This window comes from Pelecanus crispus, chromosome Z (assembly GCF_030463565.1).
Source record: "Pelecanus crispus isolate bPelCri1 chromosome Z, bPelCri1.pri, whole genome shotgun sequence".
Lineage (NCBI taxonomy): Eukaryota > Metazoa > Chordata > Aves > Pelecaniformes > Pelecanidae > Pelecanus > Pelecanus crispus.
Window position 1 is genome coordinate 70,355,568 of NC_134676.1, and position 18,160 is coordinate 70,373,727.

An 18,160-nucleotide genomic window follows, 5' to 3' on the forward strand; every position below is an offset into this window, starting at 1 on the left:
ATTGCCTATAGAAAAAGTCATCAGTGCTATCATCCTGGCTGGGTGATAGTAGTAGACACCCACTGTGACATCTCTTGCTTTCCATCCCCCTAAGCCTCACTCAGAGGCTCTCAACCACATCACCACTAACTCTAAGGGCTCTACAGTCAAACCTCTCCCTTACATAGAGTGCAACTCCTTCACCTCACCTGCCCTGCCTATCCCTCCTGAACAGCCTGTAGCTTTCCATCCCAGTACTCCAATTGAGAGACTCGTTCCACCAAATTTTGCTAATACCAATGACATTATAGCTCTGGGAACTGAGCAACACTTCCAGTTCATCCTGTTTGTTTTTCATACTGCATGTGTTGGTGTACAAGCATTTCAGATGTGCTCCTGAGCCCTCTGTGCTCCCAGCAGCAGCGTAAATGTTCCCACTAGCATTGCCACCCTCAGGTGATGCCATGCCAACCCATGGCTTATCTTCAGCTCTCCTGTTGGTATCCCCTTCCCCCAGTAATTCTAGTTTAAAGCCCTCTCAATCAGTCCCACCAGCTGCATTTCCCCCATTGGGGTAGATGGATCCTGTCAGGCCCCATCATACCTTGTGCCTCAAAGGTTCTTCCACAGTTATAAAACCCAAAGTTTTGGTGGAGACACCAGTCCCAGAGCCAGGTATTTATATCTTGGGCTTGTCTGTTTCTTTCAAAGTGTCTCCCCATTACTGGGAAGACTGAGGAAAATATTACCTGTGCTCCTGAGTTTTTTGGCATTCTTCTCAGGGCCCTGAAATCTCTTTTGATTGACCTTAGACTTTTTGTTGCAACATCATTAGTACCCACATGAAAGAGCAGGATTGAATAATAGTCCAAAAACTGTACTAAGCTATTCAGTCATCTGGTGACATCACTAATTCAGGGCTCAGGGAGGCAGCAAACTTCCCTGAAAAGATGGTCTGTCTGTTCTCTGGTTCTCTCTCTATTCATGAATAGAGAACAAAATAGCAAACACTGTACCACTGGGGAAACATGTTGTGTAAGCACATAACAAAATCAGATGTGCTCCTCCCATCTCCACCCAGAAAATGCACAAACAAAAACTCACTGAGAGATCAAGCAGAGTGAAAGGGTGATTCAGAAGGGTGACGGGTAAAGATAAGTAATGGATTCTGTACGAGCAACGGTTAAGTTAGATGATTTAGGTAGAGAAAGATGGAGATATGGGCTATAAAATAATAAGAGACCTGGAGAAGGTAAATGGGGGATGATCATCATCTTGAATTCAAAAGCAGCTGAATACATTCACTGATGAATGGATGATCCATGGCCTCAGTTGTCATGAACTACTTCATTCCAAAGAAACTGTCACTAACTGATAGTGCCTGAACTATGGAGTATCCAAAATGGGAGGAAGAGGTATCATGACATTTGTTGTATCCCCTATGCTTTTTCCTAGGCACCTGTTGTTGTCAAAGAGGATGTCAGGCTAGGAAGATCTTTGTTCTGGCCCAGTATAGCTCTTCTAATGCACTGATTCAATCTGCCTATATGTAGTTATTCCACAGCTGATCCTTTCCAGCCAGTCTTGGTGCTGGCTTCTTTCTAGTGGCCTTTTTTCATGCTCGTACATCAACCTGAGAAGGTGACAAAATATGTCAGTGCCCTGTCTTGTTTGTCAGGTGAAGCGGTCTTCTGTCATCTTTTTCTCCACTTGTTTTCCCAAATTCATTCTTGCAGTTAGAAGAGAAGAAAGAGTGAATAGTAGGCAGCCACTTTTTAATTGGCAGAACAGAGGGATGCATGCTCCTAGACTTGGTCCTGGAGTTTCCTTGTAGTAATGGCTGCCTTAGTATTTCTGTCTGTTTTTTTTTTTTTTTTAAGGAGTTGGTAGAAAAATAACACTACCATTCTAAATTTGGAAATTCCAGTTATGCTAGAAGAGATATACTTGCTTTTCAATAGTTCTAGAACAAAGATGTTCTTTTTCATAAAACACCATACTGGCTCTGGCTACCTATCAGTTTAATCATTAATCTGTTGTCTTCAGAGGACAGTTTCATCTCCAGTAATCTACCATTCCTCAGTCAGTTGTCTTACTGCTTTTTAATAAGCACATGGCTAAAGAATATATAATGCCTGAGCATATTCTTTAGTGTACTTAAGCACTCTGCTATTGTATTGGCTGATGCTGTGTGAAGATGCTCCTCAGACTGAAGAACATCTGCCTGGCTATTTATTCTGAGGAGGAGGTTTTACACAGTAAAGGAAAGCTTAATGTTCTTTGCTTCGTCTCTTGGATGTCTGGGATGGTGCTGGGCAGGTCCCAAAGGATGTCTGTCATCTTGAAGATACACAACTGGAAAAAAATCAGAGAAAAGAAGGGGAAAATTGGCATGGTTTTCGTTTGGTGAGTTTTAGGTGTTTGTGGTTGGTTTTGGGTTTTTCTTTAAGTAGTCATTACGCACTGAAGTTTGTCATTACAAACAGGAAGGTAGAAGGTATTTTTAGACAGGAATGGGATTTGCATATGTTGCCTAGTTGATATGTAGGGTATTTTGGTTTGAGGTTTTTTTTAACAGTATCTAGTTTTCAGAATATTCTTCACCTTTCACATTTTATAAAAGTTGTGACTGTTTGCAGAAAATTAAACCAAAGGCTTAGGAAGGTGGCAGGATCAGCTGGGAAACAGACTGACAGAAACAGGATTAGGGCTGTTGTTTTCTGAATCTCTCTTCCTGGGCAGTATCCTCTCTCTTAACGAACCAGAGACTACATCCTGCTACCTCTGGCAGCTGATTTTTTACTGTAGCATTCAGAGTGAATTAAATGGGTCCACTCAGAGAAGAGGAGGATTGCCATAGTAACCAGTTGCATTCCTTGAGCAACTTTGGTTCTGTCAGGTTTTTACTCTCAAGGAAGGAATTTTTATACCACTATTAAGCTCTGTGAAGCAAAAGTCATCATTCCAAAAAGAGAAATGGACTTGAGAGAATAAAAAATTCAGCTTTATACATAATAGTGTGTTCCTATGAGCTGGAATGTACCTTGCACATGGAGGAGACGATGGAGCGGGCTATCATGGCTGGTAGTATGTATGAAGGAAAGCTTGCACAGTTCTGCACAACCCCTATGAACTGTCTCCTGCAGATGAGCTCTAGCATTATGATAGTTAGCTTTCTTTTGTCATGCTTGTTGAAGAAATCAGCGTTTGGTCTGACAGTTTGCTTTAGTGGGTATCTCAGTACTAGATACAGAGCCACTAGCCATTTAGAATGGAGTTCAGCGAACAGAAGACATGTTCTGCCTGAAGTTCAACTGGATGTGTTGTATATATTACAGCACAGTTGGTGTCAGCCTCACTGAGAAGACAGTGTCATAGTACATGTGGAAATTAGCCAGTTGAGGACACAAGATCCATAATAACTTTATTGTCCAAACACAGCGCTAGAACAGGCTGTACAGTGTTTCTGAAACTCAGTCTTACTGCAGAGTGGTTAGACAACATGATGAGCCACCAGATGAAGTCAGGCTCCATTTGACAGCACTTTCCTTGTTCCTGCTTCACATACCCTTGCAACTCCCTGTGTGTTAAATTTTGGACTTCTCTGACCCCTTAGGAAGACCTCACTGCATTATGAGGGGAAAATTAGTGCAGCCAAACAGAACCACTGACAAAGGTGTCTGGTGATCCTCAGTGCTGGCTTAAGAGTGTGAAGGGCAGCCCTCAACAGTACAGAGTTATTAGATTAGCTCAGGGGGCTTATTGTGTCACAGAGTTTCACTTTTAACTGTGTGTTTTCAGAAATCAGAATCTCAAAAGTACGAGGAACTGTGGAGAATAATTATCTTCACTGTGATGTGCAAGGTAATGAAGTGGGAGGGCAAGGAGGATGGGCAGAAGGGGGCAACCTAAAGACACTCCTGAACTTTGCAGAGCTTACCACCCCAGCCCTGAGCACTAGCTGAACCTGAACAGGGGATATCTTGGCAATAAGGATCCTTTAGTCTAATAACAAAAGAAAATACAAAAATATGCCCAGTATGACATGTATTTTAACATTTCAGTTAAGCACAGAAGTAATGACTACCAGAAATAGAAAGATTTCCGAGTCATTGTAGCATCTGCAAATTTTCACTTCAGTTGAAGGTCTGAAAGTATCTTTCGTATTTGCCATGAAGAATCCCTGAAAATTTATTGTTGTCATTGCCAGTCTGAATATCATAAATGATCTTTTCTGGGCCCTCTTAATGAAACTGACATACCTGTCAGGGTTAGTGACTGAAAAGGCTGTTAAATCAAAAACCTTTCAAAATGATTTTGCCTTCCCTAGTATTGTAAGAGGCCTGTGATTTTTGAAGGTGGTTCTTAGATCCTGATAACTGAAATTCAATTCAAATTCAGAAGAACTGAGCCAGTTCTTCTAAGATTTCACAGAATCGTGGAATCACTGAGGTTGGAAAGGACCTCTTGAGATTATCTAATGCAACGCCCCCTGCTCAAGCAGCATCACCATGAGTAGTTTGCCCAGGGCTGTATATCCGTGTTTTAACAATGGACACTCTACAACATTTCTGGGCAACATATTCCAGTTGACATGAGGTTTGGCTGAAGACAGGCCTTTTAACGTGTCACTTCTGGCATTTAGGGTAAGAAGTTAGGTACCGTAGTTTCCCATGCAAAACAACTGATTGCATATTGGACTAGAAGCTGTAAAAGCTGGAGTGGATCCCAAGGAAAAGCTATAACCAGCTGACGCAAGAGGCTTCTGCAGCCTTGTAAGGAAAAGCTCTTTACTCTGTCTGATGCCACCCTGTGCAGTGGGGATCTTTCAAGAACATTGCACAAATCCGTTTTTTTTTTCCCAGAATTGGTTACTTTGCATGCATATTCAACAGCTTGGTAGCTTAAACTCTGTTGCTTTCAGAGGCAGCTACTTGGAGGAGCAGGAATGAGTGGAACGTTAATGTTGAAGCAGCATCTCACCATTGCCTGGGGAGAGCTGTACTGTAGAATGATTGGCAAAAACAGTGGGACCTGGAGTTGTAGTGGCCACCTCTGACAGAGAAAAGATGCTGTCAGCCAAATGTATGGATGCAAGGTACTGCTTATCAAGGCCAGGAATACCTTCCTCAACTGCTTTGAGCTCCAGCTTGCTGGGAGTTGAACTTCATGTACTATTGAGGAAAGTCAGGTAGGTGAGAGCTGCCTTCACACTGAAGCATTTGTCTAAGGTGCCTGTCAGCAAAATGTCTCTGTATGCAGTCTATGGTGCATATGCCATGGTAGCTAGCTTGTGTGTTACATGTTTAAAGCAGATCTGAAAGAATTCATGCATCACTGCATGAATTATTCTCACTGAATGAGAGTGATAGTTCTGATCAGTGTGTTTTAGAGCAGTCTTTGAGGACCTGTTTGATACTAAGAATCATGGAGCCAGACTTTTCCTGTTTGCCACATATGTTGAGACTCTTGTCACTGACATTAAATGCCAACTTCCATGCACGTTTCCTTTCCCTACATTGCAGAAGAATAGCAGAAAATAGCTGCATATGCTCGTTGTGAATGTAACCTTAAAAGTGAAGGACACTGTCACTGACTAGAAACTCATTTCAAGGAGGTGTTTTCTCCACTTCCATCCTGGAAGGTATTGGTGCTCTAGGAGTTTGCCAGTGTATCTGCTCTTTGATCTTCACAGTACACACAATTAAACAAGACTCAGTGTTATCTTGGTCATTCCGGCATTGCACAGTGGATCCTTTCTTTTGATTATATATATTAGTGTAGTGGTTTACTTGCACATTATCAAGCACACATATACAAAGCTTTTGTCCTAGCAACACATACAGGGGCATGTCTGCCTTCATCCCCTCTATAGGTGTATGTCAAAAGGAGTGGACTTGCTCTTTTGCATTCCACTTGACTTACTCAGTTGCAGTGTCAGTATTTATCTTGGGAGTATTTTTTGATTTGAAGCTTTATTATTTTGGGCTCCAGATTTTAACTTTTAAGAGCTCCCTCTGTTACTCAGGCCCTGGACAAACATGTTTTTCTTTTTCTTCTGTGTAGAATAAGTTCAGTCTCTGTTGCCCTGATAATACATTCTGACAGCTGTGACTCTGCTTTGTGCTTCCTAATGGAGAGGTGACAGCAGGCAGGTTGTGCTTGCAAAGCAGGCCTGCCAGCCATACTAATGGGAAATACCTTGCAGGCAAATCTATAAACTCAACGGGGAACAAAGTTGAGATATTTGTGCTAAAGAAAGGGTGGCTGTTTTGAAGTGCTGCTCACAAGTGAAGCTGTTTGCTTATAATTAGAAGATTTTGTAGTGTGCATCCTTGAACGTGTCTTGGCGATAGCACTGTCTGGAGGAGTCTGAGGCATCTTGAACATTAACTTCTCTGCAAGAAATAGTAGCCTAATGATGTCCACCTGAGCTTATTTATACTGAAGTAAGCTGAAACAACTTACTGAAATAGCATTTTTCTGTCTCTAAATGGTTTGCTGAGTTAGCATCAACAAGTCTCTTCAAAACAGAGCTTCAATGCCTAGAAAACCTTAGAGCTATTATTGGAGCTAAGAGGCTTAAAGGTCTCTAAAGATCTCTCTTTAGCCTGCTGCCAGTCTTTAGTGTGTAGGGTTTAATAGTCCTGTCAGCTAAAATTTATTCATCTCTGTTGCAGCTCTAGTTAAAAAGAGCTAGCTAAGAGAAAGGGTGCATAAAGGTAGACCTCTGCATCCAGCTTCTTTCAGGATGAACTGCCATACATTCCAACACAGCCTTCTGAAACAGATTGTTGTCCTGATAATGCCAAGTATTTTCTGGAGGTAGAAGTTTCCTTGGCTGGTCATTTAAACAAATTTCTCAATCTTGTGCATGGACACTTGGGACATGCATATTAATTCCTCTCTGTCTAGGATGTCGTTACCTGCCAAGTTGGCATGCCCTGATTCTTCCTCTGGGCCACTTTATTTACTTTGGTCTCTTGACTGTATATCAAAGCCCTTGCAAGGCTTTGATAAGTTTTTGTTTGGTTGTTTTTTTTAACCAAGCTCCTTTCTTCACCTGTCGTTCAAGAGGCACAGTAAGATTCCTGATACCAGAGGGTACAAATGTAGGTTCTTCCTGTCATGAATCATTGAAGACATCTTTGGTGCTTCTAGGTTGCATGGCCAGACATGTTTTGTCATCTCTTATATCAAGCTGACTAGCAGAGATGCTTAAGAACTTGGTGAATGTACCACTGGTACACTGAAGTCCTTTATATGATTTGTTTATATTTTATTCTATAGTAGATGTGTATTCTTTAGTAAATGAATGTCTATAGGACACTACCTCTCCCGCTCCCCCCCAGTTAGGAGGGAATGTCTCCTTGGTTTAGTGAGCCTACTTGGAAACACTTGAGTCTTAAAGCTCGTGGACTCATTTGCTTGAATTTGGAGAGCTGAGGGTCATTAGATAGGTTTGTTTGCCTTCTCATGTCTTACTCTTGCAGAAGGTATTACTACTTTGGTTTCAACTGATGAAGAAGGATTCAGACATGCCACCATGAATGCATTAGAATTCTCTAATGTAGTTAATATTTTTTTATATCTATGAAAACTATTTCCTTTGTGTCAATTTTAGATAGCACACATGCTAGTGTTTGTGGAAGTTGACCAAGACCTATTCCCAAGAACCGTTTGATAGCTTGCTCTTGCACCAGTCTAGACAATGTAATGCACAGCAAGTGTATGGAAATGCACTGTGTAGTAACCCTTAGGTGGTTTTGCTGACTCTCTCAACTCAGATCATCATGTGGCAATTTGAGCTGAGTGTGAAGATGTGCACGTAGGAGAAAATACATGGTTCTTGACACAGTAATGGCAATTTTTTTCAGTTTTTTCAATGTATTGTAACTAAATGTTCTTGTCTTGTTAATGTTATCTTGATAATGAGTGACATTCTTGTTATGTAAGGTAATAAAGTTGTTTTCGTTACATTTCTGTTGTATGTTGCTAAGACAGAAAAGAACAGCAAAGAATGACTTTAGCAAGGTTTATAAAGTTCTGATGGGTATGGACATCAATATCATAAAGGTGAATGCTACCCCTGAGTAGTAGCAAGTAATTCAACCACTCAATGTTTTGTTCATTGATCTGCCTCTGAAAAGGACTTTGGAGTGATGTGGACCCAGGAAACTGATGAGAGTTGCTTCCTCTGAGGAAGGAACATCAAGGTGGAGCTACATAAACCTTAATAACTTTCTTTATTGAAGGAGTTGTTCTTTTTTTAGGACCAATGTGAAAACAGTGAGAGCTTTTGATATCTCAGTTCTACATACATATTCCTGCTAAGCCACAGTTAGGTTGATCTAGGTGGAAACCTCATAGCTTTAGGAAGTGGAATTGTATTATGAGTTTGAGTTCTCAAACGGTGCTTTCAAGGTTGTGACTTCAGACCATGTGAGATGCTTATTACTGAACTTAGCAAAGGGTAGAGACATATGGACTGGCAAAACATCTGGGTCTGGAGGGAGACTGTGGCCGTGGTTTACAACAGCCTAATCAAATTTATTATGAAATGTATTATGATCAAGAAATTTCTTCCTTAATTTCAGAACTTTTTTTAAAGAAAAAAAAATTCCCTGAGTGTGACAGCAGATAGCCTTTAGAACACCACCTGACAGGTGTCCTCTTGTTTCTGAAGTACACAATCAACTCCCCTTTCCCTGAGTAAACTGAGACAGCAACTTTTGTTTATGATATGCTTAGCTTTGTGGAAGATAGGGGGGGTTAATGTGCAAAAGACCTATGTTTGTGGAGTGTGTCATCATCTTCTGGTCTTTCTAGGAGAAAAGAGAGACTATACTTCTTTAGAAGTGAGTCTGAGACGTATTGCATAGATTAGGTATTTACCAAGTAGTGATGTAGTCATATGTGTTTGGAATCCTTCAAAATGGAGGAGGAAGCATTACAAGAAATACTACCCTGTAGTAACTGCCTCAAGCTTAGTTACCTGTGGATGTCCACTTCAAAGTCTGTATAAAATGCATGTTATAAAAATGTAATTGGCAAAATTATTTACACTTCGAGATGCACTGATTATTGACTCTACTTTTTGTTTTCCAAGGTGGAGAAAGTACACAGGGGTGATCAGATGGATGGGCTTCTTTATCCTGCTAAGAAAATACCACCAATAGCAAAAAGTGATACAGAGCAAGAAAAGGCATCTCGGAATGTTCCTTCTTCAAAAGTAGACCCTTTGTTAAAATCAAATATGGAGACCATGCCTGCATCACTTAGTAGTGACTTCAAGCAGAAAGTTGTTAACATCTTGCTGAAGTATTCCAGTGGTCTTTGGGCTAATGCGCTTCCCAAATTGTACCAAGACACTTACCAAGTAAAATTTCCGGAAGATGTTCTAAATAATCTAGAGTTGCTCTCAGATGTATGCATAGTGGACTATGTATCTGAAGTCCCCAGAAAGGCCATTCTCTATGCTAAACCCCAGAGACGCATTGATGAAAATCTGAACGTCACTGAGAAAGTCCAGAGGCATGATGGTGTGAAGGCCACAGCTGAACAACAGTATGAAGAATCCAAGGACCAGTGTCCAGAGAACGTAACTGTTCCTCCCCTAGTCATTCCATCAGAAGGATCTGTGTCTGTCATGGTGTTAGAACTGAAAAACACTAATGAGGTCATAATTAGGCAAGTTTGTACTTCAGAATCTATCTTTTTTGCTTTATTTATAAATCCACATATTCATACTGTGCAGGTCTGCCATAAGAGAACAGATGAACAGGAGTTTGCAGGACTTTGTTATTTACTTATTTTGATAGCAAAACTTAAGAGTCCTTTTGTTTGTGTGCTTAAATGGAAATTTTCTGGAACTTTTTCTGTGCTGAGCTGATCAGTTCTATCATCAGCTTGTCTGAGAATCAAAGCAGATTTGACTTGCTGTTGGAAGATTTTTTAAAATAACTCTACTATAACATAATATTCAGATGTTGCTGCAATACTTATTAAAATATTTTTTACTTCTATAACTGACTTACTGTTAACTAGATGTGGCTTGAGTGTGTTCAGATTACGCTGCAGTTTTCACTTTTGGGGACAGATGAGCTTCCATCCAACAATAAATTACTAGTGCTTCTTGGTTTGGTTGCTAATCAGCCCAGCCTTAGAGGACAGTGTAAGAAGTAGATTGTAGTTGCTATCTTAATTAAATGTTATTGTACTGTTTCAGGAAATACCATGATAAGCTTTCCATACTTCATTGTTGGGATGAAACACACAAATCCTAGCAGTTCTTTAAAACTTAAAAAAACCAGCCAACCAACCAACCAAAAAACCCCGAACACTTTTTATAGAGGCTATTTCATTTTGAAAATTATTTCAAATCAAGCCTAATCTTAAAACGATTTATATGTCACTTCAAAGGATTAATTCAGCAACTGTGTGGTAATACCTTGACAGCACTCTGTTTTTTCCCACTAGTTTCTGCAGTTTCAGCTTTCATTAGATAGTTTCAGTCATTCTCAGAGGTCCTGATGAGGATCAAAATATGTATGTGTGCAGTTTACTTACAGATCCTTTCACTATGAAACTAGTACCCTTTGTTGTTCCTTATAGCTGGTTGGCAATATTTGACCCACTAGCCTTAAGGTTGAAATTTAGATATCCTTTTTCTGTCTAGCTACCAGTAATGTGTTGGAATACTCAACCTTGAACTTTCTTTACGTTCACTGTTTTAGTTCCCTGAAGTCATGGAATCCTAATGGCTGATAAGAGAAATTCTCATTTGAGAATGTTGCCATCTTTGTTTTAGCTACTAGCTTTTTCTCAGATAAGCTTTTTTTGTACATTGCTTATACACTTATTTTGTATACTGGTCTTACCACAAAACATAATTTAAGGCAAGATTCTTCACCCATCATTAATATTTGTACTATCTCTGGCTGGACGAGTCAACCATTTTAGCAAAGAAGACACAGCTAGAATTTGTGAGTGAGCCTCAGCTTAAAAAAAGAAATCACAGGAGGAAGAACTATATCAAAGAAAAGAGGGGCTTTATGTTTTAGGTTGTCCTTGTGAGAGCTCTGTTTGAATTTAGTCTAAGACATGAAACATGATGAATAGTGCTAGGAAAGGCAGCCAATTTAAGACACGTAATCATCTGTATATAGAAATACTGAAACAGTTAGACACGATGCATACCACATGTTTTTTATTGGGAAGAGCAGGAACAAATTATGTCTCTTACTTCCAGCTTGCTATGCAGGTGGGACTTAACTTTGCAAAACTCTTTCCTTCTCACTGTACACCTTTTAATTCTGGCAGCATGGATAACTTGCTGTATATGTGGAGTAACAAATCTTAGCTTTCTAATCTGTTATTTTAAGGATGTTTCTATTAATTATGAACTGAGGGTGATTATGTTAAAATTTCTATAAAGAAGCAGTTCCCAAATTTTGGACCATGGTTCTTGGACAATATTAAAGTTTCTGAATTTGTCAGCTCTGTGTAGGTACATGGTGGTGATTAATGGTTTCTTGGCCCTAGATACAGAAATGACTACTTAGGGTTATCTATGTACTTCATGGTCAAGGTCATTTATCTTCAAGATGAAACTAGGCCTAAAAGGAATAGTTCTTTGCCATGACAAGAAAATGTTCATGTAGATGTATAGGAAGGAAACAATGCATGGGCTTACCTTTCCCGTGCATGTACTAGCAGTCACTTTCTTCTGATCTATGCAAGAACTGTGTAGTGGCTATTGGTTGATGCCAAGATTCCTCCTTCTATCTTGGGAGAGAGAAATATCTCTTTATTTTCTGGGTGTGTGGCTAAGTTGTTTGGCTGAAACCTTTTAACTGCAGTACTGATTAAGACAAAGCTGGAAAGTTTGGTGCTATTTCAATTTTGAGACATGGTACGATTCTGTAAGAATTCTGATGTAGTCATAATGAAAGTGAGGTGATAGAAACACTCCTAGATATTCGCTATACAACAGTGTGATTGAAGACAGAGATGATACTCTAGGTGCTACATTAGAATTCTCGCAAGAAATAATAACTGTCACCTCTTATTCTCAACTAACGAGTTTCTGTGCTACAGCTCGGGTAATTTTTTCCCTCTTCTTTTATCTTTTTGAATAGACAAAATTTTACAGTTTGTTTCACTATGGAAGCATACCCCTCTGTTCCCTTCACAATGAAGCAGCAAGCTTTACTTGACATGTGAATTGGTTCCAGCTGAGACTAAGAATGGTGCTGAATGCACACTTGCAATGTCTGGCCACCTGCACATAGATTAGTCTCTAACACACTTTTTTGAGGTTGCTTTCCAAGGTTATTTTCTAAAGAATCTGAAAAATAATTTTTCAGTTGGGTTTGAGCAGCCAAAAACTTCTTCAGTATGATGCTCACCTTTTATCAGAAAATAATGAGTGAAGCAGGAAGTTCTGAAAGATTCTGCTACTTTCTGTTAAGATACTCCTACTGTCTGTCAAGAATCTTTATGAAAGAAATTTTAAGAAATAAAGTTTTAAGTAGCACATACGTGACTGTTGCCCCACTCCATGTCCTTTATGAAGTAGATGAATGCTTAGATAGAAACAACAGGGCTATCATTCTGAAAAGCAATATATAATTGGATGGTGAGGTAGTAGGCTGTCTTTAGGAAAATGAGGGTTCCCTGGAATGTGGTCAGATTTAACTTAGTCTTTATAACAAAGTTAGCATAGTATGTCATAGTACAGTATGTGCACTAATCCTGGGCATATAGCAGACCTTCAGAATAGACCTAGATTTTTATAGGATGATAATCTAAACTGTGTGGTAGAAATGAGCAGTATTAATCACTCTATGAACAAGTTAAAACAGTAGCTACTAATACAAATTTGGGAATAAGTTTTCCTTTTGTCTGCTCTAATCTGACTTGTTCCTAAAGCATTCACAACTTCCCATTTGGAGTTTTCAGTAAGTTTATATACTTTCTTAAAGATCTGTGCAACAGAAATTGCTTCAGTATGAACCATTAGGTCAGGAGCCTAATATCAGGATTGTTCTGAAGGCCAAGAGTAAACAGCACATGGTTTGACTGCTGATTTATAAAGTTATTTTAGATGCCTTGTTTTTGATCAACCCTAGTGAAAACCTGATTAAGTTGGTGTTTGTTAATGACAGAGTAACTTCAGAGATGACGTATGAGTTCTCTTTTATACTTGGTCCCAGATACTACTCTGCGCTTGTAGTCAAGTTGTTCTACATGATTGTAATACATAAGAGCTCTTACTAAAAATCTAGTTGAGTGTGTTAGATTATACACTGCTGGACCACATTTAGCTGTCAACAAAAGTGCTAAATTTTGTATCAGTTACTTTTCTCTAGATCTGTTAATGGGGAAAGAGTTTGGATACTGATGTACTTAGAAAATATGTATCTCCATAATTTACTCATATTCATATATGCATATAAATGTTCTTAAGTCTTTATTCAGCTTTTTGAAGTTGCATCCTAACTCTTGTGGGTTTTTTGGTTTTTTTTTTGTAAAATACTGTAGGTATGTGGGCAAAGATTATTCTTCCGCCCAGGAACAAATGGAAGATGACATGAAAGCATACTATAGCCAGAACAGTACAAAGTCACTAGCTCAATCTCTGAGCGTTGGGCAACTTGTTGCAGTACATGCTGAAGAGGACGCCTGGTTGCGTGCTCGGATAATATCTCTAGAAGACAACAGAATAAAGGCAAGCAATTACTTGTTTTGGCACTTGGAGAAAGACTTGAAACAATCTTGGTTTTTAGATATGCAGTCAGTTCCTAAATATGCTGCTCTAGCATTCTCTCCTTTCTTGCCCTAAGGTACTTCTATTTTCAGTTATATGAGAAATTAAGACTTTTCTGAAGTTATGTGATTGCCAAAATTATATGTCTTTCAGGTTTTTGTCCATAAATAGTTTGAGTTTGGGGGTTTTGTTTTGGGTTTTATATGGGGCTGGGCCCTATAGCACTTTTGTACTGAAAATGTACCTTTGATAGTCTTAGGAGGAATGGGTGTAGTAGCATTATTTGGAGTGCGACAGAGGAAGGGAAAGGGGAGAACAAAATTCACTTGCTGATAGATCTTGTTTGAAGTCTTGTACTGAAGTATCTATTACATGCACTAAATAGCAAGACAATGAGAAGGATGTACTTGTGTTCCCTTCCAGGCAGATCTGGTATTTTGGGAGTTGTATGTAATGTGCATTTTAGCTAAACACCTTTGAGATTATTTAACTCTTTTGTTAAACTTTTCCTGGGCCACTTTTCCTGGGCCACGCAGACTCTTCTTGCCATCTGCAATGAAACTAGAACGTCTGATAGAACTGTAAAAAAAGTTTCAAACTTCTCAATTATTTCTTGCCTAGTCAAACATTAATGATACCTTTTTGTTTGTTTGTTTCTTCCCCCAGTTAGGTGACTTTTTACCCAGTTCTGCTTAACATACTATTAAGTTGATCAATTTCAAAATATTTAAATAGCACATGGATTAGAATTGAGGTTTTTCTGAAAGTTAGTGATACCCTTCAGCTCGAACTTGGAGGTGGGTGTCAGAACTTGGTTTTGTGGAAGACTGTTGGGTTGAGAGAAGTGGCAAGGACATTGGTAGCAAGCTTGCCTCTCATTTCTCTCTAGCTAGAGCTATCAGCCAGAAGAAGGCTACTGCTTTATTGCAGCATTTGCTGATTATCCTCTGACACAGTGTTCAGACTCCCTTTTCAAGGTTTGGTATGCAGACACTTTGCATGATAGAGTTTAGAAAAAAGTTGTAAAAATCCCTGTCAAAGCCTTCTTTCTCTCACTTGAGCTCCAATTATTTGCTGCCAATCAGCAGTTTCCCTACTGTTTTCCTGCATTGACTGTGGTATTTGTATCAAAGTTAAGCATATATAATATATTATACTATAAGCATAGATCAAAATTATTCTCTTAATGCTGTAAAAACAAAAGGCAAAACATAGAATGGCACTTAAGTGGTATTTGACTTTCTTCATGTCGTTTGAGGTAATATATGCTGAGTCCTTCCAGCACTGTTCCTATTAAGAGTTGAGACTCTGTGGAACAGTTGGAGAGGATGGTTTTACAGAGATCTTGAGAAGAAGGCTTTCCGTGAAAACTCTGAACATTCAAACAGTGAAATAAACATGAGATTAATGGTGTTATATAGTACTAAGTGAAAAGTGATTTGTCTGTGGCTGCACAGAGAATGTGGTAACTGAATACATTTTCCCTAGACTCAGGAAAACATATTTACAATTATATTCATGATCTTACGCATTTATTCCCTTTTCCATTATCAGGTATGCTATGTTGATCATGGCTTCAGTGAGTTTGTTGAAAGTAACAGTGTGTACAAACTACAGAAACGGTTCCTTTCACTTCCATTTCAAGCTGCAAAATGTAAACTGGCAGGTAAGAGGAAGCCAGTGTTGACTACACAGTGTGCTGTTGCACAATGTCTGGATTGAAGCATCTCAGTCTGGCAGTTGTGATCCTTGTTTGTAATAACTCTGTGTATGTTAGATTTCGTCCAAGACAGCTAGTCTAAGCAGACACAGGTAGGCATGGAAAGAAGGAAAAGGATGGAAGGAAGGATGTGAAGGAGAGTTTTGTAAAGAAACCTTGATATTAGAAGACCTTGATATCCAGTACCTCTGTAATGGAGCTTAGCTGTTTCTGCACTTAGCTTGGATGTCTTTGTCCCTTTAATATATGTGAGGCTAAAGAAATATAAGGAAACATTTGCTGTTGTGTGAAGCAAGGTATTAGCGCAACTCCTTTTTCCACAAATGAGGCACATCTAGTATGGCCAGGTTGGGCAATATTCCTAAATATGATCCTGTTTAGTTATTTTAAAGTGATCCTTTCCCTGTCAGTACTTGCATACTTGCAGACTTCCTACACTCCGCTGGAAATTATTTACCTTCCTAAAACTGGTAGGCATTTCTAACTTTTAAAAAACATTTTATTTTAAATATATAAAATTGCCATGAATGTGCTTTTAGTTTGCTTGTTTGTTTTTTAACACTTGGATGCATTCTTTTTTTCTCTACACATTTGCCTCAACTCTTTCTGAAGGATCTTTTTCTTTTTTGGGGGCTTGGGGTTTTTTTTTTGTCCTGAGGATGGCTTTCTTTGTTAAAAAGGTGGCAATTAAGCAGAATGCAAGTAGGGGTGCAGTGCAACTTTCCAGCTACATCTTGATTCTTGGGAAGATTCCTGTTGCAAACACAGACCTGGTTATTATTTTTCCCTTTGAATACAGTGATACATAAAAAGTATCGTGTGTCTTACAGGACTGGAAGTCTTCTGTGATGATCCTGTCCTAGTAAAGACTGTGGAATTGCAGACATGCTCCAAGATATTTGCTGTGGAAATACTGGAAAAGAGTGATATTCCTCTTCTTGTTCTCTATGACACTTCTGGAGAAGACGATATCAACATCAATGCTACTTGTCTGAAAGCATTGTATGACAAGTCCCTTGAACTGCACCTACAGGTACCATTTTCCTGTTTCCTTCTTAATTCATTAAAAATCATTGACTGCTAAGGTCTTGGATGGACAGAAAATAGTACTCAGAAATTTGCTAAGTTTGTGTGTGTGGTTTTTTTCCCTTTTTCTTGTCAAAATCTTACTGTTGCAGGTAGATGCACTGTATACAAATGTCAGAGTAACCAGTGTTTTCTCTGACGGAAGCCTGTATTGCCAAGTGCCATCTAAAGGCTTGTCTAGACTTTCTGAAATCTTGCAGAAACTAGAAGACTACTTCCATTACAAGGTAGGTTCTATGGTGAGAGAAGTGGTGAAGTCGTGTAGCCTTTCTTCAGAGTGTACCAACCATTTTCCTTGCACATAAGTTCAAGTTTCTGAGGTAGCCATAAACGGTTCAAAAAGGCTATAAATTCTCTTCCTATTTTTTGCGGGTGCATCCTTCAGCAGGAAGAGTGTCTTTTGATGCTTTCTTGTTCACAAGCTGTCTCTAAGGCTTCAGTAACTACTTATAACTTTCCTTGAATAGTTAGAACAGTAACAATATGGCTCATAATAGGAAGCTTCCAACGGAAACTGCATCAGATCGGTATAAAGCCTGTGGAGATACTGCCATAATTTTTTTGTGGAAGTTTTACTTACATGATGGAGTTGAGGTGCATAAACAGCCTGGTGCATAGCACACCCTGCAAAGTGACAATAAAGGCAGTGTAACCAAGGTCTGTTCTTTTCAGCCTGGCTTCCTTGGAGAGTCAATGGTTTTGATCTGATCTGCTGCATAGCTTGTCCTTGTCCCTTAGCTTTTGAACGTTGGGGCTAATTTCAACCAGAACTGATGTGTAGGAGGCATTTTCAAAAGTCTTAGGTTGCTTTAAAATAGGCATGTGGCAGAGAAGTCTGACATTCCACCAGCCATTTACAGACACATGCAACAACCCTTACTAGATTCAAGAGAATTTATACAAAAGAGAAGAAATCTTAAGAGAATCTAAATTGTTCAACATTCAACTGAGCCTTAGAGAATCAAACCATAAAATGCAGATCCTTGAAGGTCCTGTTAGAACTGCTGCTTGTGAAACTACTCTCTCAAAGTGTTTTTAGGTGTAGAAGTTGAGCTTTAGACCTGTTCTGGAACACATACCATCTGGAAATACTTTATATTGAACATGTCTCAGTTATCAAGATTCATTTTCAAGCAAGCTAAACACTGAAGGAAGGCATATAGAATCCTGAAAGGTTTAACAACACAAAGGTGGGCAGCCAGACAGGTATTTCAAAAGTTCAGATTTTCTGGACAGAGTGTATGTTAGGTTCTTGTTGCTATCAAAGAGAGACCTTGACATTAAGAATCTTTTAATATCAATGTATATATGGGGGTAAAAGAAACAATCTTGACTTAGCAGCTTATGTTGACAGTGTTCATTTTGCCTGAGAATTTAAACAAACTAAGGTGTTGATGAGTCTTCAAGTGGAGTTCTTCATGCTTTTATAGTGTAGGCATAGTCTTGTTACGTTATTTATGAATGTCACCCCCGTGAGACCTTCATTTGAGTCGGTAGTAAATTTGGTTTGTTAAATATCTCAACAAATGATGTGTTCTAGAATATAAGGTAGGAGCTTCTTCAGTTGTCTGTCACAGCTCTAAACACCTCTTCCTTTTCAGAAC

The 18,160-nt window shown here is 39.1% G+C and overlaps 1 protein-coding gene across 8 annotated transcripts in view; it reads left to right on the top strand.

Annotated features, from left to right (window-relative positions):
• Positions 1–18,160, top strand: part of TDRD7 (tudor domain containing 7) — a 67,335-nt gene that overhangs the window by 26,040 nt on the left and 23,135 nt on the right. For all 8 annotated transcript variants that reach the window (XR_012831865.1, XM_075726567.1, XM_075726572.1 and 5 more), the window contains 5 exons: positions 9,089–9,669; positions 13,525–13,711; positions 15,305–15,416; positions 16,301–16,503; positions 16,649–16,783. Coding sequence is in view for 7 of the 8 variants with exons in the window: in XM_075726567.1 (XP_075582682.1) it covers positions 9,089–9,669; positions 13,525–13,711; positions 15,305–15,416; positions 16,301–16,503; positions 16,649–16,783 (1,218 nt within the window). In the remaining variant the exon portion in view is untranslated. The remainder of the gene's footprint in view (positions 1–9,088; positions 9,670–13,524; positions 13,712–15,304; positions 15,417–16,300; positions 16,504–16,648; positions 16,784–18,160) is intronic.